At 39.4% G+C, this 27,069-nt stretch overlaps 1 protein-coding gene across 1 annotated transcript in view; it reads right to left on the reverse strand.

Annotated features, from left to right (window-relative positions):
- MAP3K13 (mitogen-activated protein kinase kinase kinase 13) overlaps positions 1-27,069 on the reverse strand; it is an 84,765-nt gene that overhangs the window by 16,686 nt on the left and 41,010 nt on the right. Inside the window, exons 2-7 of the mRNA XM_006084826.3 lie at positions 25,741-26,300; positions 18,516-18,699; positions 12,194-12,385; positions 8,506-8,664; positions 6,498-6,656; positions 6,005-6,113 (exon numbers count right to left, since the gene is read on the reverse strand). Of these exons, the coding sequence (XP_006084888.1) occupies positions 6,005-6,113; positions 6,498-6,656; positions 8,506-8,664; positions 12,194-12,385; positions 18,516-18,699; positions 25,741-26,215 (1,278 nt within the window). The 5' untranslated portion in view covers positions 26,216-26,300. The remainder of the gene's footprint in view (positions 1-6,004; positions 6,114-6,497; positions 6,657-8,505; positions 8,665-12,193; positions 12,386-18,515; positions 18,700-25,740; positions 26,301-27,069) is intronic.

Here is a 27,069-nt window from a genome sequence, read left to right on the forward strand (position 1 = left end):
CTGGCACTTAATCTGCAGCTCAGACATGCCCGAGGAGAGCATATGTAAAGCCAATTTGACAGAGACCGAGGAGCCTCTGAGAGAAAACAGTCATGCAGGAAGGATTCCTGCTTTAACTTGACCTATAAAAAAGCCACCATCACTGGGGAGGAGCAGCACTTTCCACTGTTTCACTAAAATACCTGTAAGATGTTGCCATAACCAGCACTGCCCCATTGCTTTTAACAAAGTGTAAGCCAACAGGGAAAGGAAGAGTTCATTGTGTAAACAGGACAATGTGCAGCTTTGGAATCTTATAAAGTCCAGAGCTGCAGTTACAGCAGGAAATAACAGCTCCCATGGGTGGTGGTGGTGCCCTAAGGATACGGGGGCACCTGGTGGATGTCAGCCGGGGACCACAGTCCTTTAGAAGAAAGCAGTGCTATCCAATAAAGCAACACCTGGCAGATGCTAGGCGGGGACTGCTGTGTCCAGCCAGAGCCAGTGGAAAGCAGAGCAGATGCTGTTCATTTGAGGCTGACACCCTCCTCTTTATGGGGATTTCCCCCAAATGCATGTGGAGAATGGAAGGAGGGAGTAGGGGGTGCCTCAAGGTACTTACATCCCCTGTGAACAGATAAGAGAAAAATCCAGTAAAACCTAGGTTATCACCATTAATGGGATCCTCTTTATGTTCCAGATCAGGCTTGGGACATAAAGGGGACATTTAGGTTTTTGACTTCTCCAGCCTTCCACTTATTCAGTCAATAGCACTGAAGCTCTTGCACCCAAGCCTTGCTTCTTTTCTCTCCCATAATATAGGTGTCAAAATGAAGTTGAGTTAACAGAAGAATGGATCAACAACATGTGGGTATACCCATTCAACAGAACATTATTCAGTCATATAAAGGAATGAAGTTCTGACGCATGCTACAACATAGATGAATCTTAAAAACATTCTAAGTGAAACAAAGTTAAATGAAGGATCTAGAATAGGTAAATTCATCAAGCAGAAAGTAGAACAGAGATTAGCAGGGGCTGTGGAGAGGAGGGAATGAGAAATTATTGCTTAATGGGGTGATGAAAAATTTTGGAAACAGCTCAATAGTTTCACAACATTGTGAATGTAATTAATGCTCCTGAACTGTATGGTTAAAATGGAAAATTTTATACTATATACTAGAGGCCCAGTACACGAAATTTGTGCACAGGGTGGGGGGGATCCCCTCAGCCCAGCCTTCACCCTCTCCAATCCGGGACCTCTTGGTAGATGTTCGACTGCTGGTTTAGGTCTGATCCTGGGGATCGGGCCTAAACCAGCAGTCGGACATCCCTCTCACAATCCTGGACTGCTGGCTCCTAATCACTCACCTGCCTATCTGCCTGGTTGCCCCTAACTGCCCCCTTCCTGCTGGCCTGGTCGTTCCTAACTGCACCCCCTACTGGCCTGGTCACCTCTTACTGCCCTCCTCTGCCATCCTGGTCACCCCCATCTGCCCCCTTCCTGCTGGCCTAGTTGCCCCTCACTGCCCCCTCCTGCCAGCCTAATCGCCCCCAACTGCCCCCCCTGCCGGCCTGGTCTCCCCATGCAGCCTGCTTGTTCAGTTGTTTGGTCATCCCTCAATAACCCCCTGCCAGCCTGGTCATAGGCAGCCAGCTTGTGATGGCATGAGGGTTAATTTGCATATTACCTCTTTATTATATAGGATATTTTACCTCAAAGTAAAAAAAGAATGAGTTCCAGCCTCTCTTGAGGAATACAGAAGCAGGATTTCAGGGGGCTAAGTAGCAGGAAATCATAGATTCTGAGTCAGTAAAGACTTAGATGTGGTAAGCCCAACTCTTGATTGGCACAGAGTCCTGTTTCCTGCCTCCCATGTAAGGACCCACTTCCAGCCTAAGCACCTACTTGCTCAGGACGAGACTACTTTTTGTTTGTTTGTTTGTTTGTTAATCCTCACCCAAGGATATTTTTCTGTTGATTTTTAGAGAGTGGGAGGGAGAGGGAGAGACAGAGAGAAACATCGATTGGCTGCCTCCTGCGTGCACCCCAACCAAGGCCAGGGAACCTGCAACCAAGGTACATGACCTTGACCGGAATCGAACCCGGATTCTTTAGTCCACAGGCTGACGCTCTATCCACTGAGCAAAATGGCTAGGGAATGACAAGACTACTCTTGAGGCAGCACAGTTTTACAGTGAATTTAGTGCCTCTGCAGCTCCCCTGAATTAATGGTGGTCGTAGTGGCACTCAAAAGGAAATTAGAATGATGCAAAGGCAGAGGGTGGTGGAGAGCTTAGAAGCAGGGCACACGGTCCATCTGGCAGCTGGGATTTGGGACCAGGCTAAAATGGTTTCTAAAGACCAATATAAAATGTAATTGAATACCAGAAGCAATAAGTGCCTACTTGGAGAAATGGGTTATTGCTTAAGAATGAAGCAATAGCTGTGGCAGAATCTAATATTGTACTGAAATTGGTTGCTTTGTTCATTTGTGCTATATATGCTGCATCTTCACACATGTGCCACTGATGAGAAACAGATGAATGAAGCATTTTCTCTTAGACTGGGCAGTGCTCTGGACTGACAGTTTTGGTGGGAGGTGGAAACGATGGCCAACAACCATTGATTAATAACTGATGCTGATAAGATTTTGTCAGCAGGAAGGAGGAGGTGAGGCCTCAGGTGCAAGACTGCTACAGCAAAGCAAAACCATGTGCAAATAACCAGCTCTTCTCCACCCGGGTGGCATAATGTCAAAGTACAATGAATATTCCCTACTGCCATCTTATCCATCTCAGGAGGTCATCAGAAAAAGTACCCAGAATGTAACAACCCAAAGGAGGCTTAATTTCTGTAGCTTTGTGGGAGGTTCTCTACAGTTTACAAATCATTTGCACTTTTATTGTCTCACTTGGTCCTCAACAAAACTCCACCAGGACGGGAAGATATGATTATCTTTATTGTTTAGATGAGTAAGCTGATGTCTAGAGAATGTAGTGAGTTATCCAGGATCATAGGACAGGGGTTTAGACTCAGGGCCTAATTCTAGAAACTAGCAAGGATAGTAGATTTGGGGGCTCTTTAAGGAGAAGTACAATTTTATGTTGGGAGAAAAATGTGGAAGAATTAATGAATATTAAAAGATATCCAATGTAACAAGTTTGTTTTCTCTCTTCCTTCCCTTCCCCTCCCTTTCTTCTTCCTTTCATATTCTTGCTCCAAAAGAACCTTTTCTTTTCTGATCTCATCTGTGCTATATATGCTGCATCTTCACACATTTAGCACTGCATGTGCTGATAAAAGTGAGTTTGTACAAGTGAGGACACCGACTGTGGGTGCTGGGTTGCACCATACTGTGCTTGGCACATGTTGGGGGCTTAAAACATGTTGCACTGGCTAAGAAGTGATATTCTGGGAGCACTCAAGTAAAATCTGCTTAGAAATTAAAGTTTCCCAAGTATATACAGTTATACTGTCTCAACAGCTTGTGACTTAGCATGCTCACAAAACTGCTTTTCAAAATTGTGGTATGTATAGTTTTATAGACACTGTATAGTAAAGGAAGCAAAGCTGGGGTTGCAACCAGACCCTACGCTGGAAAGATTTCCTAGAGTGCTCACTATTGTTCCCTTTCATTTCACAAAAGGCCCTAAGATTTTTTTCTGAGCACTAACAGCTATTTGACAGATTTCTTTTCCATGCCCCACACCTACACGTATTTGGATAGGCAATAGTTGTAATCGTTTTAAGGGAGTTTACTTGAATGCATATAAAAGAACAGAGGAAATGGTATGAAGTCAATCTCCTACATACTCTTATTTTCTCTAAGACAGTGGTTCTCAACCTTCCTAATGCCGCGGCCCTTTAATACAGTTCCTCATGTTGTGGTGACCCCCAATTTCATTGTTACAAATTGAACATAATTAAAGCATAGTGATTAATCACAAAAACAATATGTAATTATATATGTGTTTTCCGATGGTCTTAGGCGACCCCTGTGAAAGGGTCGTTCGACCCCCAAAGGGGTCGCGACCCACAGGTTGAGGACCGCTGCTCTAAGATCAAACACTTTTCTTCCATAGTAATTCCTTAGAAACACTAAAACTATAGGGGCAAGCCTAATTAAATATTTAAAGACACAGTTGTGGGAAGAGCTAAGTTTGTGGCTCCATAGAAAGTATGTTGGAACTTTGGGCAGGATAAGAGTCTCTGACTTATCTTTTCGTGGGAACTGCCAGAAGCCCTGTGACTTTATTAAGAAATTCGCAATGTCTGATGGGCAGAGTATCTCTATGTCTGTCAGATACCTGAGAAGCACATACTCTGAGCCTTGGGTAGGGGCGGGTAGTAAGACATATTGGAGGACTTGTTCAACCCCCAGGATGATGCCCCTCCCAGGTCAGTACTCTTTCTAACACAGACTTTCCTGGTAGGTAAATGCATCCCCCACTGCAGATGGGGGGCGATGAGGAATAGATTGAAACACCGATTGGTAATAAGATGTCTTCTTTGAGAATGAATCTTTTCTTTTTTTTATTTATTTTTTACAGAGAGGAAGGGAGAGGGATAGAGAGTTAGAAACATCGATGAGAGAGAAACATCGATCAGCTGCCTCCTGCACACCACCTACTGGGGATGTGCCCGCAACCAAGGTATGTGCCCTTGACCGGAATCGAACCCGGGACCCTTCAGTCCGCAGGCCGACGCTCTATCCACTGAGCCAAACCGGTTAGGGCGAGAATGAATCTTTGAAATGATACTGGAAAATAATGTGGAGATGGAATTCATCTTACAAAAATTCATTTAGAAGCACAGTACCATGAGTGAGACAAAGCTATATGATAAGAAATTAGGTAATACTGTTGTGAAATCCTACAGGCATAAAGTTGTAACTTAGGATCATCACACTTATTTCAAAATCCATAGTTTCACCCTATTTTACTCCTTTTGCTATTACCCGGGTCTGGGAGGGATGAGGACCTCACGTACACTTATCTCCATCCACTCCCTAACCATGTTGATAGAGGTTGGACCACCAATCCTTAGGACATCTGTAGCATTTTCATTTAACAGTGACAAATTCTTCCCCTCTCTGCACCTATCAAGAGGTGATGTCTATTTCTCCATCTGGGTTGGCCTGTGACTTGCTTAGCCAAGGAGACATTAGCACACATGATACACACACAGGCTTCAAACTCACTTGTGCACTGGGCTTGCCCCTTGCTGCATTTGTCACCCCGAGAACACCGTGTGAACAGGCCCACGCTAGCCTGCCGCAGGGTAAGAGGCCACGTGGAGAACTGAGGCCTCTAGCGAATAGCCAACCAGTCGTCAGACCTGAGAATGAGGCCATCTGGAACCTGCCAGCCTGCCAGCCGACCTTGCAACGGACGGCAGACATGTGAGCGAGCCCAAAGCCGGCAGAAGAACTGCCTAGCCCAAATTCCCGACCCACAAAATTGTGAGCTAAACAAAAGCTTATTGTTTTAAGCCATACGTTTTAGAATGGCTTGTAATGCAGTAAAAGCTAACAGACACATTAAATGATATTTTATTTGGTGCTACTAAGTGACATATAAAGTTGGAGAAAAGGTTCTCTCTGGGCCTGATTCTATCATGGGCTCTTTCTGGTATTTAACTTCCCTCCTCTGTACTGTATTTTTTCTTCTTCAAAGACAGTAATACGTTCATGAAGTTCAGTAGTAATTCTAATTTGCAGCTATGTACATTACACTTTTCATATCTTCTTTTCCTCTTTCCTCTTCAACAGTTTCACCAGAACCCATTATGAAGATCGGATTCTGATATACATTCTTTTCAAATGAGAGAATACTATATGTGCTCAAGAAACTCCAAAAGGTCACATGTATTAGCATCCCAGTTACTGTTTCACAATGAATGGAGTTATATAATTGCTATATAAGAATCAGAATGGCTCTCTTCTAAGAATTACTTTTTCTCACTGGAGCTCCTTGTCTGTTTGTTCAGTAATAGTACCTGGTAGAAAGTTTCCAAACTTACCTGAGACTTGAAGTAAGTTTCTTGTGGGGTGGCAAGAACATCTGCAGACGCGATGTCCAAATGCATGAGTGTCTGCCGGAAAGAAGGTCGGTTGCGAGGTTTACTTTGCCTAAATGTAGAAAAAGGCAGCTTGTGCATTTCAGAAGGTATGTCCAGGAGGATAAAGATTTTATTCTACTCTAATAAAAATGAAAGCCATTTTGACTCTATGCATGGCTGTATCTCAGTGTTGATGAAATGAACATCAGTGACCTGTTTGATAATAATCCCTTAGGACTGGTAAAGTAATAATAGCTATTATTTACTAAGGCCTATTATTTCAACATGTGCTAAATTCTTTATTTATCAATAGTTCCAAGGCTCCTGGTTTTTATCCTACCAGGTGATTCGCTCCCAATACACATTAGAGACTTCCCTGCAGTTCTGAAGAAGTTTTAAGTATGGTTTTGAGGAGGAAGGTAAAATAGAATATTGGGAGAAATATATTCCTTACCATGTCTGTTTCATAAGGATTTTGAATCCATCAGGGCAAGTGGAAGGAACTGGAAGATGTAGGCTATTGCTTCCAACACCCCAGATAATGGCCGAAGAGTCTACATCTTTATAAGGGATCTCTCCTGTCAGCAATTCCCAAAGCACCACACCAAAGGACCTGCAGTAGTACCAAGAACATGCACAGAAGACGTTTCAGAAAGGCTGGCTTGTATTTTAGTTCTTTATTCATTTTTTAAAAATATATATTTTTTATTGATTTCAGAGAGGAAGGGAGAGGGAGAGAGAGATAGAAACATCAATGATGAGAGAGAATCATTGATTGGCTGTCTCCTGCACACCCCCCACTGGGGATTGAGCCCGCAACCCTGGGCATGTACCCTTGACTGGAATCGAACCTGGGACCCTTTGGTCTGCAGGCTGACGCTCCATCCACTGAGCCAAACCAGCCAGGGCGCTTTATTCATTTTTAATTGAATGTGTACCCAGTTTTAAAATTCTAATACTGCTACAAGAAAAATGGAAACAGCCAGGAAAACTCTAAGAAAGAAAGTCACTGAGAGGTAACCAGCACTACCGATATTAAGACGTTTTATAAGGCTGCAGTGATTAACTCTGGTGCATGAACAGACAGCTACACTAATGAAATGGAACAGAAATCTAGAAATAGACCAACTACATAGAGGGATTGCATATATGATAAAAGTGACATCTCCAACCAGTGGGGGAAATTGATTATTCAATAGATGCTGTTTGGACAACTAGGGAGAAAATGAAATTTATATGTTATCTTACATAAAGATGAATTCCTCATGAATCAAAGATTTAGTTATAATAATGAAACTAAATTTCCTGAAAAATACATGGGAATTTTAAAAAAAACTTAGAGTGGTGAAGGATTTTCTGATTATGAAATCCAGAAGCCAAAAAAGTAGAGAATGATAAGCTAAACTGCATTAAAAAAAAATCTGGCATGGAAAAAAACTAAGCAAAATAACAAAATGTGAAAAGTAGTGATAATTCATATACACAAAATGCTAATCTTTTTAATATATAAAATATTCATAAATTGATAAGAATAAAGATCAGAAAGCTTAGCAAAGAATAAAAATAGTTCACAAATAAGAAATTACAAATGGTTTGTAAACATGAAAAAATGCACAACCTTACTTATAAGAAGAGGAATACAAATTAAAATTGCTCCAAATATACTTTTTTAAAAACCTACATGGTTGGCAAACATCCAAAAGTTTAACTTTGTTGGTGAGGCTGAGAAAACACTCTTACACATTTCTGTTGGGAACATAAATTGGCATAATTCCAAAGGAGGACACATTCATAATAATTACCCAAATTACCAGTCACTCTACATTTCTTCTTTTTCTTACTCTGCTGTTACATGCCATTTTAATATATGCTATTATTTTAGCCTAAAAGTTATTAGTAGTCCATTTTACGAATGGAGAAAAGCAACTACAGGGAAATACACTGTTAAAAGCAAAGATTTGGAGGAAAAAGTGATAAAGATTCTAAAAAGGTCACCACCAACAAAAAAGCATAGCCCATAGAGGTGTTTATAAAAGGGTAAATAGCACTATACAACTCAAATATGTCTAACTATTCACATCAGTAGGTCACAGATATACATGATGGTCTGAGTCACCAAAACAGATAAACTTTGTTCAAAGTATTTTATTTAAGAAGGTGAGAATTATGTAATGTAAAGTCCAGGAAGACTTTTGTACTAAATGGTTATTTAAAGTAAACGTTCCATTTTCCAGAACGTTTAGCATATTCTTTGAAGGTCCTTAAAACTGATGCTTTACTGAATCATCTTAATTCTATCCCAACCCTTCTTACCATCGTATTGGGTAATATGGGACTGCAACCAACCAGAAGAGAGTAACACTGAAGACTACTTGAAGAAAGTAGAAGTGTGGATGGAGGAACATGCTGACAGGGTGAAAGTGGGAAAAGGTTTTCCAGTTGGTACAGACGGTGCTGCTCACCATATATCGACTTTTTCAGAGACAGGCTCATTTCGTATCACTTCTGGTGCCATCCACGCGACTGTGCCAGCAAAGGACATCTTGGTACTTTTATCGCTAAGTTCCTTAGAGGTACCAAAATCTGAAATTTTTACTGCATCTGTGTGAGTCACTAAAACACTTTGAAAAGAAATAAGAGAATATCCATTAGTACTAATTAAAAACATGACTCAAATTGGCAACTGAAGACTTCGCTGCCCCCTACCTTGCAGAATTCAGCTTACCAGTTTCAATATTACTAGGACATTAGAGATACACTAGAAACAGCACCATTCATACTTGTGAGGCAGCATAGCATAGAGGGCTTTAAATATATATATAAAATTTGATGTTTTTTAGAAAGAGATGAAGGAAAAGGGAGAGAAAGAGAAACATCGATGTGAGAGAGAAACATTGATTGGTTGCCTCCTTTACATACCCCACCTGGGGACCGAACCTGCAACCCGGGCCTGTGCCCTGACTGAAATCGAACCGGTGACCTTCTGGTGCAAGGGATCATGCTCAACCAACTGAGCCACTCTGGCCAGGGCCATAGTGGGCTTTTACATCTGGTTTTACCCTGCCTTCACCATTGTGTGAGCGTTGCCAATTTATGTAATTCTTCTACGCCATTTTTCTCATCTATGAGATGGAGACAATTCAGTTCACAATATCTTATCCACAATTTAAAAATGCAAAAAGATCTAAAAACAGTGTATAAATATTTTTTCATATGCATAAAGCAAACACACTTTATTTATCCCACTTTGTGTGCCTACCATAGGTTTCGCTACAGATATATGAATGTGGCTGATTATAGGGTGCTGCCCCAGTCTTTGCTGGGGATGTAAGGTAATGAATGCGCTGTTCCTGAAATCATCTGACTCCCAGAGTTTTGGATAAGGAATACGGGCCTGTAATAATGCCTCATAGAAATTTTGTTTGAATTAAATGAGATAAGTAAAGCACACATGCTCAATAAATATTGGTTTCCACCCTGCCAGTCTCAGACAACCCACTAAAAAAACACTTCTTTCAAAACACTGTTGAAATGATGGCCAACTAAAATCATGCCTGGGACCATGATACTAGGAAGTCGTATCCTGGGATTCCACTAACAATGAGGAAAAGCAGGAATAAATCTAAGCTTAAGTAGATTCACACAACTCATGTTTTAGTTTTCATAATAGTTATCTGAAATGTGACCTGGGCAAACTGCTTTTGCCAGCTTTAAAGATGAATATAACCTGGGACTAATACAACATAGTAACATCTTCACACACTAGACGGAGTTCACTTGAAACAGCCTGTTTAGAACTTAAGAATGTCAATGAGTTAGGGTTTCAGAGGCTTAATGATCTAGAGACTATTTTTAACAATAAAAAGGCTTAATACTCCAACAGTATCAGAATCAAGGAGGTGAGAAAATAGGAAACTTCTCAGTCTATCTCCTCCCTTCTCTGCTTGAACCAGGGACTTCACATTTGCCCCGTCCCTGCCAATGTGAAATAGCTATTTACCAAATAGCTCAGTGCTTACAATTGCTTTAGAATACCTTCATCCACATCCATGCCCTGGTTTTTCACCTGCTATGTAAAATTCACATAATTTAGGAATTTTGATTTAATGGTGCTAGTGTTGGTGGAAATGCATAAAGATGAAAGTATCATGGGCTATTTGCGATAATTGGAGAATTGATGGTATTATAAACCATGAGAGTCAGAAAAGGTGATAAACCCCTAGGGGGAAAAACACCAGAAACTTCCCTTTCTGCCTCTTATGTGTTGCTCATTATAGGACACTAGAGGTCTGGTGCATGAAATTCCTGCACAGGTAGGGTCCCTAGGCCTAGCTGGCAATGAGGGCGGATCTGTGGGGTGACCAGCTAAGTAACTGCCCCGCCAGTTGGGGCCTGCGAGCTGGGGGCAGTTCCTGCATTGAGCATCTGCCCCCTGGTGGTCAGTGCATGTCATAGCGACTGGTTGTTGGTCGATTTGCATATTAAGGTTTTATATAGATAGATGATGAGAGGGAATGGACATGGGAGGGGAGAAGAGAAGATATAATTTTGAAACTTTTGTGAAATCTCTGAGACAAAGGTCATACAGCCTAAAGACTTAATGTGGGTAACAAAATCTCTCTTTACAGCAAGCCAGACTGATCTTTGTTTTTTCAAAATTGTCTTGGAACCCAAAGAGGCCAAGGCTGCAGGGGTTCAGGGTAGTACTGATAACAAAGGGAATGCTTACTGGGTAACCAACTTACTCTAATCTTTAAGTGACAGCAGTTAAAGAGAGCAGTGTGTTATTGTTATGTATTCTACATATTCCTGACTTCCTTTTCTACAATTAATTCTCAAGGAGAACAAGGTGATTCAAAAGCAGACCATTCAAAGAGGCCTTTGGCAAGTATTTTATGTTTATGTAATGGGTGACAAAAGCATCCATATAGACAGAAGGAATGAACACTATATAATAAAGTTATTTGCAAGTAAATCAAGAAGAAGGTTGTTCAGTGAGCTAACAATGGTAATAAACATTATTGAGAACTATGGTGATAAATGTGGCCAGTCTTTGCAGTTTATAATCAAGACTGATTCATATCATCCATGGAGAAGAGGCAGGATTCCTTGTGAATCCCTCACCTTCACACAATGACTTAGGAAGCAGTGGTCTTTGGTCGAAAAGTTCTGGGTTCAAGTCCTAGCTCCATGACTTCAGGCTCTGAGCCCTAGTTTCTCTTATATAAAATAAAAATAATGATACTTGTCACATCTATCCCACACAGTTTTTGCCAAGATCAAAGCAGATGTGATCATGGATATAAAAATATGTTGTAAACCATAAAAGCACATGCAAAAAAGATCAATCCTTTTCTGCTTCTCCAAACCAAAATGTGATGAGAAGTGATAAAAATGTTTTAAAATAGGAGCAACACTGAAATATACCATTTTATAAATTCTTTTATGCAATTTGAGGAATTGATAAACACTCCTCTTAAAGTGGTTATTAGTAGCCAAGGAATCGTTTTGAAAACAGAGGTTACTAGAAACAGCTTTGCTTCTCTTAAATAATCAGTTTGTATTTTTCTTATGGACACTGTGAACCTTATAACGATTTCTTTCTTTCTTTGCTTAGACTTTAGGAAACTCAGCGCCAGATATGGAGTCCACCTCTACACCACAGCGGTAGAGAATCTTATGGTATACATTTTGTGAACAAGCTTTAGTTCTAACATTTTTATTTATTCTTTGCCTCTGTTTCTTATTCATTCACTTTCACCTGACTGTATTAAGTGCATTTCTGAAACTCACTTTTAAAAAGTGTTTTTCTGGAAACACACAGGAAAACAACAAGTCAAGCCTCCAAGTGAGGAAGTTTGGCATTAATTATTCAAAATGATTAATTATTCAGATAATGAATTGTTTCATAATTATACAATTATAATGCAACAAAAAGGAAAAACTAGTGTCAGGTGCCTGAACATATCTGCCATCTACATAGGTCAGTAGGTCAATAATAATCCAAAAGATACACAAATAGCATTGCCCACTGTGCTGACGTAAGCTGAACCAAAAGTGTCAAGTCTGAAAACTTCAACTAAGGTTGATGGAATTCCTTATTTCAAAGCAATAAAACAAAATGGCTGAAAAATTAGCTCCAGTACTCACTTAGGTGATTTGAGATCACGATGAATAATTTTGTGAAGGTGCAGATAATTCATTCCACTTGCGATTCCTGTGGACCAGTCTACTAGCAATCGAGGCGTGATCTTCCTGCCCGCTCGCAAAACCTCGTAGAGTTGTCCATGGGCACAGTATTCCATGATGATACAATAACATGGGGCCTGAGTACAAACACCCCTTTCAAGAAAACACAAGCATGGATATAATACAAACATACATGCATACTTATTTATATCTTAGGAGCATTTCATAAATTTAATCACTAAGGCCAATTCTCTATCCAAATTATTTTTTACATGCATATAGATAATCATTCCTGATTCTTAAATTAGCATTAAAACCCTTTAGTCTACAGATTTTCTCTACTATGCATAGCGACAATTTTAGTTTTGTTTTGTTCACTCTGGGTATCTACATGCTATGCTATATCTGGTGCTTTTTCTGTGGGGACATTCCATTCTGGGACAAAGAGCACCCTTTCCTGAGGCTTTGTGTGAGCTAGATATTGTGTTGTTTTGATTAAGAATAATTTAAATAGCTTCCTTTTAGAATTACATAGAGGGTTTTATACATAGTGTGCAGAAATATAATTCGAATAAAATATTGCTATTTTTGCTATTATTTTGTTGAATTTTACGTTACTCAAATTTAAGACTAGCTAGATTGAGGATCAGAAAAAAAGAACCAATTTTCTTTTAAAAATATGTTTTTATTGATTTTAGAGAGAGTAAGAGAGAGGGAGAAAGGGATAGAAACATCGATGAGAGAGAATCATTGGTTGGCTGCCTCCTGCACACCCCCTACTGGGGATCAAGCCAGAAACCTGGGCATGTACCCTGCCTGGGAATTGAACTGTGCCCTCCTGGTTCATGGGTCGACACTCAACCACTGAGCAACACAGCTGGGCTCAATTTTCTATTTTATATGTCTCTTGTGATGTGTATACCTGAAACTAATATAATATTGTATGTCAACGGTAATTAAAATATAAAGAATGATTTAAATAAATTTAAAAAGAAGTTAAAAAAAACTTTTAAAAATTTCTATATTAGCCGAAACCGGTTTGGCTAGGTGGATAGAGTGTCGGCCTGCGGACTGAAAGGTCCCAGGTTCGATTCCGGTCAAGGGCATGTACCTGGGTTGCGGCACATTCCCAGTGGGAGATGTTTCTCTCTCATCAATGTTTCTAACTCTCTATCTCTCTCCCTTTTAAATAAATTTAAAAAGTTAAAAAAACTTTTAAAAATTTCTATATTATATAGTCTTTGAAAAACCTTTCTGTTTAGAATAAAAATAGCATTACACAATGTGTTATATATCCATGCAGCCTGTATTTCCATCAATTCTTACATCTCCCATGAAGCCTTTCCTGATCATTCCAGCCCAAAGATCTTTCTCTTCTCTCAATTCCAATGCTACACAGCAGCCATTAGTTTTCAGATACGATCTGATATAGATTACGGGCTCATTGAAGGAAAAGGTTTTCAAGTTCTCATCTGTCTACCACAAGGCCTAGACATTCACAGCAAGGCCTTGAGAGATAGTTCTTAACTTTACCTTAACTTTCTTTGATGATCAAACCTTCACACGAACACATGCAGAGGCCTGGGGTAGGAGGAGGGGCACTAACATGAAAGAACATCTTCTATTTGTCAGGTGTGTTTACATGTTTATTTAATTGTTTTATTTAGTCCGCTCCAAACCACTGTAAGATAGATATTACCTTTTCCATTTTTATAGGTAATGTTCAGAGAGGGACAGTGACCTGTCTTAGATCAGACAACTAACGAGTGACAGTGGGATTCAAATCTGCCTGTTTAACTTAAAGCCATGCTCTTTCCACTCGTACACCACACTGCCTCTGTTATCCTCCTTCACTGCAGGATGGACAAGCATATTGGGGATTCCTATATTAATATTGTTAACTTATAGAAGTGGGAATAATCAGATTAATTCTAATTCACAGTTTGGTTCTGAGGATGAGAAAAGAGAAAAAAAAATCACCGTCTGCAATTCTCTGTGTCCCATCCTTAATGGTATGTATGTATGCCTTCCTTTAAAACTTTCCAGAGTAGTTATTGAGAGCAGTCTACCTACAAGGCACCCAGCTAAAGTCCTTAGCCAGCTCTCAATTCATGTCCTATTTCTTAGGCTGCTATAAGTGATGAAGGACACTAGAGGCCATGATGGGCCCGCCTGGCATGGCTCAGTGATTGAGTGTCAACCTATGAACCAGGAGGTCACAGTCAATTCCAGGTCAGGGCACATGCCTGGATTAAGGGCTTGATTCCCAGTGTGGGGTGTGCAAGAAGCAGCCAATCAATGCTTTTATCTCACCATTGATGTTTCTATCTCGCTCCCTCTTCCTTCCTCTCTGAAATCAATAAAAATATATATTAAAAATAGAGGCCATGATGCTTGTAATCATGTGAAAGTCTTACAACAATAACAGGTTATAAAGAAATTAAAGAAGTAGTCTTCATTTTCCCTGCTTCGCTGTGCCTGTCAAATGCCACAAAGCTATTTCTATTACTCCCCGGCATTTCCTAAGCTACCCAAAATTTTCATCTTGATTTTCAGTGGAAACATTTTTTCAAGTTTTTGTTACTTGACTTGTAGGAAACCTCAGTGGAGCAGGAATGTACGGCAACTACAAACAGACTTTATTTTATTTATTTATTTTTAATATATTTTATTGATTTTTTATAGAGAGGAACGAGAGAGATAGAGAGTTAGAAACATCGATGAGAGAGAAACATCGATCAGCTGCCTCCTGCACATCTCCCACTGGGGATGTGCCCGCAACCCAGGTACATGCCCTTGACCGGAATCGAACCTGGGACCTTTCAGTTCGCAAGCCGACGCTCTATCCACTGAGCCAAACCGGTTTTGGCTACAAACAGACTTTAATTTTCATCACAGAGAAATAATAAGTAAGGCAGGAATAATGTAATATGCTTAAGGATATCAAAATACATATTTGTTTGAAGCTATTCAGTATCCTGTTCAACTATGTTTTAACTTGTCACAAATGTAGACAGAAAGGGCCTAACGGTGATATGTATGCGTTTTTCATCTTTCCCAACTGACGAATGAGAAGCAATCATTCCATCAGCCCTATACTATGACAAGGCCCTTACTAGCTATAAATAACCGCTCTATAATCACTTCTAATTGCTACCTTTTCTTCCCCATTGGCACTCAATTCCATTAGGAACAATCAGACTAGGTTTTCTTAAAAGACCGCTTTAAGAAATTGGAAGGAAAAAGAATACAGTATTCTTTCCTTGCTCTTTCCCTTCTGTACATGGTTCTTATTTCAAAAGAAGCTGTAAGCACAGAAATCAGTATCCAGAGAGACGTACTAAAATCTAATATTGCCTTCATGTCTTCCAGATGGTCCTGAATGATTCATTGGCCAAGCAACACATGGCACAGATAGCTGCAAACATAACACTGCACAATGCCTCAAGAGCATGGTGTAATGGGCCAGGGACACAGTCTCGCTATTGTTTCCATGTAGAGGTAAAGACTATTCAGGCATCTTCAGCCTAAAGAGTTGGGGACCAGCATGGCAATATTTGTCCAAAATGCTGAAAAGTGCATATGCAGGTGGGCGGGTCAGAGAATGAGGTGGGAGGAAAGACTGAGAAGAAAAAGGAATAAAGCTTCTCATACCCATCCTCTTAAGACACACATGCTACATGGAAAGCCCTCTTACCTGGAAGATACAGCCTATTTCATTTCAGGAGGCCAAAAGGCTTGCTGATCTCTGTCTCAAACCTAAGCTTCAAGGTTTAGTTAAATGGAAGCTCTACCTTCCATTTATTTATTTTTTTAAATTTTATTTTATTGTTTAAAGTATTACAAATAGTAGTACATATGTCTCCTTTTTTCCCCCCATTGATCTTCCCCTGGCCTCCCCTTCTACCTTCCATTTAGAATGATGTAGCATAGTGGGAGTGAAGATCCTCTCAGTGAAGTAAAATGAAAGAAAGAAGTGAGTTTCTGGTAGCCTGCTTAAAAATAATTCTCTTGCCCTGGCCAGTTTTCTCAGTGGTTAGAGCATCGGCCTGCAGGCCGAAGGGTTGAGGGTTCATTTCCCAGTGAGGGGCATGCACCTCAATTGCAGGTTCTATCCCCAGCCCTGGGCTCGTGCAGAGGCAACCAGTCAATGTGTCTCTCTCACATTGATGTCTCTCTCTCTCTCTCTCTCTCTCTCTCTCTTTCTCTGCCTCCCTCCCTCCCTTCTCGCCCCTTCCATTCTCTCTCTAAAGATCAATGAAAAAAATATCCTCGGGTGAGGATTAAAAAAATAAAATCCTCTTATTGTCTTTTGAAATGATCATCTTTGGAAAGATTAGAATTGGTCTCTAGAACATTTTGTTTTAGTCTCACATGCAACTAGGGCTACCAGTAATAGAATCACTAGATCGATGTGAGAGAGACAAGACACGTGGATTGGTTGCCACCTGCATGTGCCCCAACCCGCACTTGTCCTGACTGGGCTGGGGTGCCCCAACCCGCACTTGTCCTGACTGGGCTGGGGATTGAACCCCAACCCAGGTACATGCCCTTGACTGGGAATCGAACCTGTGACCCTTTGGTGTGCAGGCCAATGCTCTAACCACTGAGCAATGTTGGCCAGGGCAATGCTTCTCCTTTTTACACCCATTTCCCTGTTCATAAGGGGTCTTGAATCAAAACAGCCTTAATACTCGTTTAAACTCATTGTATAAAACCTATACCTAAGATTTCTATTTCTTACTTTGGGGATGTGGTTCCAACAAAAAATTATCACATCACATGTTTAGCTTTATAATGAGAATTTTGTCAAGAGAGGCTCCCTCTTGGGGGCTGGGAGGAGTTCCTTCTAGTTTAGGGAAGGGGGATTTGTAAGTTATTCCACTTTTAACTGTAGCCTCATTGGTCATATAATTTTCATATATACATATAAAGAAGTTCTACTTTGACCCTAACCAGTTTGGCTCAGTGGATAGAGCATCGGCCTGCGGACGCAAGGGTCCCAGGTTCGATTCTGGTCATGGGCATTTACCTTGGTTGCGGGCATATCCCCAGTGGGGAGTGTGCAGGAGGCAGCCGATCGATGTTTCTCTCACATTGATGTTTCTGACTATCCCTCTCCCTTCCTCTCTGTAAAAATTCAATAAAATATATATTTTTTTAAAAGAAGTTCTACTTTCTATACTTTCAGCTCACCTAAAAGCTACCTTTCCTATTCTTCACCTTGCCTACTCTAAAGCCACTCACCATTCATTTGTTCAAACCTAAGGCAAACTTTGAAGGCTGGTAAGAGATGGAACTCAAGGCAGAAGGAATTGCACATATTTCGAACTCAGCACTGCTAAATTTGGTGATTTCCACAAATTTGCCTTTGGGTCTCCCCCTTTTGCTAGGGATTCCTGCCAATATTCTGAAAATAATGGTCTAAACTATAAAGATCTTGAAAACAACTACTTTGTGAAATGAAAATAGCACATACTTGCTATCACCAATAACTCTGTATCATTACATTTAGAAAGCTGAGAATTTGGCATTCCTTAAAAAGCCACCTAGCAAGCAATGAGGCAGGGAGAAATACTCTGAAGGTATCTGTTATTACAAGTTAATATTTAATAAGAGATGCTAATAGAAACTAATAAAAAGCATATCTATTACACAGGGACTAATTGTTCTCTGGTTACTTAGATGTTAGCTTTGTTTTCTTAACTGAATTTTAGGATGTCCAGGTTATCTGTCATCCTATTGATAAATGAGGTTGATGAGCAGATCTGACTGCTTGGCAAGAATCCACTTTCTCTCTCTCTGCCCCATCTGCATCCCGTCCAAGCAGGGCATCCTTTGGCAAAAAGAACTTCTATATTATAAACTCCTTGAAGACATGACTCTAATTTAATAGTTATTTGATACCCTACCAAAGCACCTAGCACAGTGCTCAGTCTATAGCAGTGATGGCGAACCTATGACATGCGTGTCAGAGGTGACACTCGAACTCATTTTTTTGGTTGATTTTTCTTTGTTAAATGGCATTTAAATATATAAAATAAATATCAAAAATATAAGTCTTTGTTTTACTATGGTTGCAAATATCAAAAAATTTCTATATGTGACACGGCACCAGAGTTAAGTTAGGGTTTTTCAAAATGCTGACACGCTGAGCTCAAAAGGTTCGCCATCACTGGTCTATAGCATGGTCTTAACATGTCTTTCAAAGCAGGAATTTATATGTATATATTGGGGGAAAGAAAATTTATTTCTTAAAAAAAAAGAAAAAGCCTTGACCTACTTGAAAGCGATGATGTTAGGATGCTTCAACTTCCTCAAATGCTTGATATCCGTCTCATTCTGTTCTCTCACTTTCTTGATGGCCACCTCCTCCGCTCGGAACTTGCCCAGAAAAACAGCTCCTTGGGCTCCGCTACCCAGCCACTGCAGCTCTGAGATCTCCTCAAATGGCACTTCCCAAGTATCTAGGCACACAAACGAGGAACAAGCTTAAAAAGATCTTGGAATTTGCTTGGGGACTATTCTACAAGGCCACTCCAAAGGTACCAACTTTACCATGCCCCAAAATGACTCTACACTTTGTCTCCCACCTGGTAACTCACCAAAAGTTAGAACCTTTCTATGTGCCTTGAGACTATAGATTAGATATTCCCATGAGTTAGTCTGTATCAATTTTTAACCAGTGAAATCAAGCAGATCAGAGATCTCCAATATACTCTCCTCCAAACAAAACATATAGAGTGTCCCAAAAAATGTATACACACACTTTGAATAATTATAAAGGTAGTGTTTATTAAAATACATTTCATTTTCAAAATTGAGCTATCAGCTGTTAAAGTGTGCATACAATTTTTGGGCACACCCTGCATACTGACACTCCCTTCTCTGCGCTTCAAGCTTGCATGTTCAGTCGATTCCCCTGTCTCTACACCACTATCCCTACCCCATCACCCATTATAAGTGTTGTTTTATTCCTCTTCAAATTTCTAGTCAGGTGCTCAATTAATTCTTGCTGAATGAATTTTCAATGAATCTCACCTAAGAATCTAATTATGCATATTAGTATTTACCTTTTATTTAGTAGTTACTATATGCCAGACACTAGCATACTGTTTTACATGTCTCGTGTTTAATCCTTACAACAATCCTACAAGTTCAGCCTTATTATGGTTATTTAAAGATGAGAAAACTCATTAGGGGTAGGGATGGTAAGTGGCAGAACTGGGCCTAGAACTCTAGAATTGGCTGATTCCAGGGGGTGTAGAGAAGCACTATACCACATTGCCTCTCATGCAGTAACTAAGAGTGTCATTAGTCATGATATCTCTATATATAAAAGCCTAAGCGACCAAACAACCAAATGACCAGTTGACCAGTCGCTATGGTGTGCACTGACCACCAGGGGGCAGACGTTCAATGCAGGAGCTGCCCCCTGGTAGTCAATGCACTCCCACAGTGGGAGCGCCACTCAGCTGACCAATGGGCACCAGAGGCAGGGCCCATGGTTGGTTAGCGCTGCTGCAGCAGCTCGAGCCTCTCCCGATCGGAACTGACTGGGTGCGAGCCCACAGCAGGTGCAGCAGGGCTGGGATGAGCGGGAGCAGCAGGCAGGAGCAACAGGTGGTGTTGGACTGCCAGTTTCTGCCAGATCCTTGCAGGCTACGCTGAGGGACCCCACCAGTGCACAAATCCGTGCACTGGGCCTCTAGTATTTCCTCATATAGATATTTATTCTTGTAGTTCTAATATTTTCATGTTTCTCTCTTTTTTAGAGTTTTATTTTTATTTTTGGTACCAAAAAATGTACCAGCAGTTATTTCTAAGTGGTGGTATTATTAGTGATTCATATGGTTCTTTATCCTTTTCTGCATTAAACATGCTAAACTGTAAGTGTATATTACTTTTATAATGAATTAAATGCTATTTGAGATAAAGCACTTCAAAAACCCAATCAATATGTGCTTTAATCTTGTGAAACTTAAAAGGAAGAATGTAATCCATTGATCCTTCTCCTCGTCCCCCTTTTGCCAGTGCGTCATCACTGCACTGGTAAGAAATGAACATCAAAGAGCCAGGAGCCCCAGGAGTGAGGGGAGGATGATGACAACGTTAAAGGTTATGAGAAATTCTTGTTGGATCACTGATCACTAAAAGGCTGCTATTTAGAGAACACTGAACAAGGTAGTGTTGAGGTGGCTTTGAAGATATTCTGGTCTTGAAAGCAAGTCAACTTACCATTTGCCATGTGAAGCAAGATCAGAAAGAGTTCATCAGTATCCAGAACTACATTTCCCTCGTCTCTAATTTCTCCACTTTAGGAGAAAAGAAATTCTGTAGGCTCTTAACAAAATGTGGCTTCTCATCACAATGGTTAAAACATGACCTTCAAAATGTAACTATATAGAGCAGAAAATATTACAGTGAGGGTGGTTTATATCATGGGTATCCGTCCCATTCTGCTGATATCAGCAGTTTTAAAGGTTTCTATGCTATTGAAAGGGACTATATGCTATATCAAAGCAAATCTCTAAAATACAAATAACTCACAAATAAGAAATCACCTAAGGAACAAATAATATCAAATGCGATTAGGGAGAAAGCAGTAAGTTATAGACTTGACTGCTTTCAATATCTTTATGGCTTCTAATGACTGGTAAGTATTAAGTGGCTCGAGCAGTCTCACTTTCGTCCCCATGGGCTTATTCGTGCAGCACACACAGGCGCAGATATTGATGCATACTCTAAGACAGTTTTACTATTAGGGTCAGTGAAGAACTAAACACAATGTCATTGTGACCATCCTGAGGATGGAATAAGGTATGATTACAAGATATGGGGCAAGAGCATAATTGGATAATATTTCTCTGAATAACTTTATAAAAGCCCAAGTTACCCTAATTTTTAATACAATAGCTATTAAAATTGGACAATCTTTGGGTGTCTTTTTTTCCTATCTACTCAATCTTTATTTACTATTAAATACTAGAAACATTAGAAAATACCAGAAAAACCCCTATTTTATCTAATATCCCACCCCATACTCAGTTTTCATCTTCTCTTTTAGTCTTTGTTCACATGTATACAGCTATGTAAAAGTTGTATATATGTATAATTTTTTTCATGTATTGTGTATTCCCCATGTACTTATATATTTTTTATTTTAAGCTTTACTAGTTGTTTACTGTATCCTCATCTTTTTTTTTTTTTGGTACTTAAATATTTCCATCTTTTTGTTTGTTAATTTAAATTTGAAATTAAAACACTTTTTTCTTTCTTCATATTTACTTCCTCAAACTCAATTCTTAGATTAAAGAGCACAGTTTCTTGGCTTTTGGTATACATTCCAAATTGCTACCCAAAAGGATTTAGCTCATTTTTGCTGACAGCAGCAATGTATGTTCCTTTTATAACAACTTTGCCAGCCACGAATATTGCCAATTATTTTTTGGTGCTAACTTAATTAGGTATAAAATACTATTTTATGTTTGTACTACTTTAATTGTCAGCAATGTGGAATATTTCATTTACATTTGCTTACTATGCACATCTATTTTGTAGGAATTATCAAATTTAGCCTTTGTCTATTTATCTAGTAGGGTCTTGTAGTTCTCATAAATTTGAAAGAACTTCCTCTCTATTTCTTTGAAAACATGAAGAGAATATATATATATTTTTTTTACAAAAGCCTTTTCCTTTTAATTTTATTATTTTTTGAACAACATATTTCTGTGGTTGCCTGAAATTTTCCTTGTAATGTCTTCTACTGGCTATTCTATCCTCTAAGAGTTGATCTATAGTTGATTTTTAAAAACTTTAACCTTTACATCCATCTGGAGTTTATTTAGGTGTATGATGGGAGGACTGGTTTAAATTAAATTTTTTCCATATTGTTATTTAGGAATTCTAAAACAATATCTTAAGTAACTCTTTCTTTTTATATCATTTTATAATGCTTACATTGTAATTTATTATATTTTAAAGAAATAATGCCTATTATTATTTTTTCTTTTCTTTTTAAAAAAATCCTCACACAAGGATGTTTTTATTGATTTTAGAGACAGAGGAGGGGGGGAGAGAGAGAAGGATGGAGAGAGAGAGAGAGAGAGAGAGAGAGAGAGAGAGAAACATCGATGTGAGAAACATCTATCAGTTGCCTCCCATATGTGCCCCAACTGAAGATCAAACTCACAACTAGGTATGTGTCCTGACCAGGAATTGAATGGTGCAACTGTTTTGGTGTATGGGATGACACTCAGCCAACTGAGCCACCCGGCCAGGGTGTATTATTAAGTATTTTTATAAAATGAGAAATAAATAAATTGGCACTCAAATACCAAAAGTTGAGGATATTATAATAAGGACTAAAGTATTCCTTTACCTACAATAGCTCATGCCTATGTTATTCAGCCAAGTGTCAATTAATACAGAAAAATAAAGGAGATAGCATTGGTATTCAAGAACACAGAGTGCAAAATAAAATAGTATTTCAACTACCTTTGCATCCATCTTTTTACTAGAACTGATTACCAAAAGTAAAATGATGGATGTGATTTAGTCTTCTTGTCCTGTCCCAAAGTCCCTGTCAATGTCTAGTAAGGAGGCAAGGGACAGAAGAATGGCAGGAAAAAAACAAACAGCAATAAGAATGTGAAAAATTGGGGGCCTAGATCATTGATGAACGAGATCGCTATCCTCATAATAATGGAAATTGGTTGTGCTCCCTCCAGGGTTAGCCCCAGACTTTCTGCTGCTTTTACATCTGTCCCTGGTAGTCTTACCAGCTTTCATCTTCTCTCTGACTCATCACTATGACTACTATCTTAGTTCCAATATCCACCAGGATTCTTAAGACTGAGAAAAAGCCACATGCCCACCCACTTTAATGCATAAATTCTCCTTTGTTTATTCAGACATGCCTATGACAATACTTGCTTTGAGACTGGGAATTATTTGGAAATAAAAGATTTCAATTACACATAGTGCTACCTTACTTGGACTTCACTACCAACAAGCTAAACGGCAGATGAGGACATCATTAACATTTTTTTAAAATTTAGTGAAATTTCCTCATAAGTACCAACCGCAGGGACACATCTGTTACACGAGCTGTCCCTTGGTTGACTGTAATCCAGGATTAAAGATAATCTCCCTGATCCCAGGCTGACAAGGAAGAAACGCTTAGTTTCTGGCTAGCAAATCTCTCACAGCCCACGGCAACACCAGCCCACAACAGGATATCTTATCATCTGCTGAAGAGTTAGGCAGCTGCTGTGTCCTTGTGAGCTTAAACTGACCGGGCCTGTTTCTTACTTATTCCTGCAATAATCCTTTCTGAAAGTCACATAATCAGTTGGAAGACAAATTAAATACAAGTTTATAGAACAATAAAAAAATCTAAAGGCTCCTTTTCACAAACACAGAATGTGTCTTTTATACCTTTTATATGTCTAAACCTCAATGCTCCATTTGGGTCCTGAGACCTTCAACTTACCACCAAAATAATTATGAGACTGGACAAGTTAAGACCCTAAAAACCAAATATAGTTTATAGCATAAGCAGATATTTGTAGGTTTTGTGTCTATTCAAAGAGGGAACTTTAAAAAAAAATAATAACTTAAGGGTTGTTATCTCTAGATTGTGGGATGACAGGTCATTTTTATTTTCCTCTTTGTGCTTATCTTTATTACCAATTTTAAAAAAAAAGACTGTTTAACATAGGAGTTCCCAGCTTTTGTGTGACAAGGAATGCTTTTTTAATTTCCTTGAAAACTTAAGATCATGGTGGGGGGTGGAATGTGCAGAGTATGGGAATATGTATGAAAAAGAGAGAGACACAGACAGACACAAAGACAAACAGACAAAATCCAGGTACTGGCAGAGAATTTCTACATGGATCTCGAATGGAGGCTGACAAACCCTGAAAAGTACACCTGGAATTGACAGATCTACCAGTAGATTCCAATATATTTATGGGGAGGAAGTAGAGAGGGAGAGGTTGGTGTGGTTTAGGAAGAGTATTTCACAAATAGGAGAAACAGAATGCATGAGAAAAGTGGTTAATGGCGACTAATGTCGACTGGCTGTTGTGGAAAAGCTGTCAATAGTCCTGATAAAAGAGAAGAATATATTTTAAAGGGAGGGCCACAGAGTCCAATATTCATTATAAAAGAAATAAAACAGAATCTTATTTCTGGTCCATATTTTTCCCTTCTAAAATTTTAAATGAGAGATCTCATAACAACTGAATCTTTTACACAAGGCTACAAAGATATGTATCAAAGGCCTTAAAAGCAACAAACCCTTTGAACCCAACCATTCCTCTTCTAGGAATTTATCCTAAGGAGTAATCAAAGATATGTGCAAAAATTAAGAAATAGACAAATGTTCATTGCAGTGTGACCTATAATCACCAAAAATAGCAAACGAATTGCCAAGTAATAGAGAGTTGCTTAAATAAATATTGGCATGTTCACATGATTTAATATTATGCAGCCACTAAAAATGATGTTGACAAAGTATATTTGATGATATGGAAAAAGTTCACCTTATGAAGTGAAAAACAGTATGACTCTATTTGCTTTTAAGGCACACATACACACACAAAAGGACTAACGTAATATATACCAAAAACATTAATGGTGGTTATTCTTAGGATACTGGGATCACAGATTATTTTAACTTTTTTTTGAGGGGGGGAACCTGTATGTCCCAAATTTTCTACATATATCTTGCTATCAGAAATAAAATGTTCTTTTAAAGAACATAAGTGAAGTTATAAAGAACACTAGGGCCATGTGTTCTCTTCAGAACCATCATGCTGGAATTAGAATATATGAATATACGTGCTACACAGTGATGGGAGTTAAAATTTTACTTTTTAAAAAGCAGGGGGATCTAGAAATAATGATGCATCTCAAGAATGGTTAGATATTTTATCTTTCCTCAAACTGTGGGCTTCCTGTATCTTGACTGAAAGAAATAAATTCCTTTTATGACACCCTCAGGCAGGCTTGCAATCAGCAGGGCAGTACCATGTGGCTTCCATCTGGTTTGGGATCAGTCCAGTGGCCATCAGACTTTTTGACTGTATAAACTTTCAATAAACATTTTTAAATATGCAAATATTATGTGATTTATTTATAAATTAGATATCTGCACTTTATTAAAATACCAAAACTATATAAAAACACACATGAAAATAGAAAGTTAAAATGATTAGATGAAAGGAACAGAAACTCTAACATTTTCTTCCTTATAACACCATGATCGTCTTATCTGTAATCTACTTTGGATACCATTGGATTGGACAACCACAAAAGATGGGCTTCGACCAAAAAAATCCACCCGAATGTGAATCTGTTCCATTCAGAAGGTCTATGGGAAACTGATATGGGTATTCACTAGGCACTAGTTCTTTAATTTACCCACAGGCCAAAGGTTATGCAGTTAATGATGATGGTGTCTTTACACAAGAAATACCTCCCAGGTCTATATGATAGCTTACCTTGCTGCTGTAATTTGTAATCAGTGGAATACGCCTTCCCAATGATATTCCATACAGGCCTTAAGCATCCAAATAGTCCTTCAAGAAACCCACCACTGCCGCCGCCTGACCTGCTGAACTGAATCTTGATGTCTTCTGTTCCACTCATGCTCTCTCCATCTACAGTGTTGCTGTTCCCCTGAGACACGGCCATTTCCGATTCATCTTGTTCCCTTAGCTGAAGAACGCTGTTCTCAAACTGGTCCCTGGAATCCTCGCTCACACTTGTCAACACTGTTGTGGTGATGGGGCTGTGCATGCCCTCCGTTAGCTCGGTTTGCACCACCCCCTTGTCCTGCTGGTCCGTAAGGAGCTTGGGTGAAGGGTGGCTCCCCATGGGCGGGAGTTCATCTTGCAGTCCATTGAAGGTTTTGTTTTCACTCAAGGGTAAGTGTGGGGAGGAGGAGCAGCTCAGGTGCTCCTGAGGGTCGGCCATCGTGCCATGAGTGTGCCCGAGGCCCTGAGATGACACTCAGAGGATTATCTGAATAGAGTTCTGATGTAAGAGAGGGCTCCAAAACCTGGGGGAACAGGAGGAGGACATGAGATCACCCTTTCTTCAGTCATCCGCACTACACTTCTGTTTATAATAATAAAAACACTGAAACAATGAGGTTAGTTAAACAGTGGTGCATATCCACATGATGGAATATTGTGCAGCAATTAAAAATCATGCGGAAGAAGAGCATTTACTCACATAAGAAAATTCATGACATATTAATATAAAAACACATTAGAACAATATATTCTACATAAACTGTTTTTAAATGTATTTAAAAGGATACATAAACACTTATACAAGAAAAAAGACTGAAAGGATATATCCAAAGAATTAACAATAGTTAATTCCAGGTGGTTAGATTGAGGGGGTGGCGGTGGTTATATTGTCATGTTTTTTGAGATATTCCAAGCATTCTGCATTAATACAGTATGTTGCTATAGACCCAATGTTTGTGTCCCTCCCAAATTCATATGTTGAAACCCAATCCCCATTGTGTTGATGTTTGGTGGTGGGGTCATGAGGGTGAAGTCCTCAGGAATGGGATTAGTGGCCTTATAAAAGAGACCCCGAAGAGTATCCCCTGTCTTTTCTGCCCTGTGAGGACACAGTAAGGAGATGGCTGTCTATGAACAAGGAAACAGATGAAGATGAGGGGGTAGATTTAACCCCTAGAGTGCCGGGGAGTGCAATCGCGCTCCTCCTGTCTTTCGCCAAAAGTGCCAGGAGCGCTATCAAAGCTTCGAAATGGCGTCCAGTTCTAAGTCTGCTTTTATTAGTGATGATGATAT

The sequence above is a fragment of the Myotis lucifugus genome, unplaced genomic scaffold, assembly GCF_000147115.1.
Source record: "Myotis lucifugus unplaced genomic scaffold, Myoluc2.0 scaffold_14, whole genome shotgun sequence".
Classification (NCBI taxonomy): Eukaryota; Metazoa; Chordata; class Mammalia; order Chiroptera; family Vespertilionidae; genus Myotis; species Myotis lucifugus.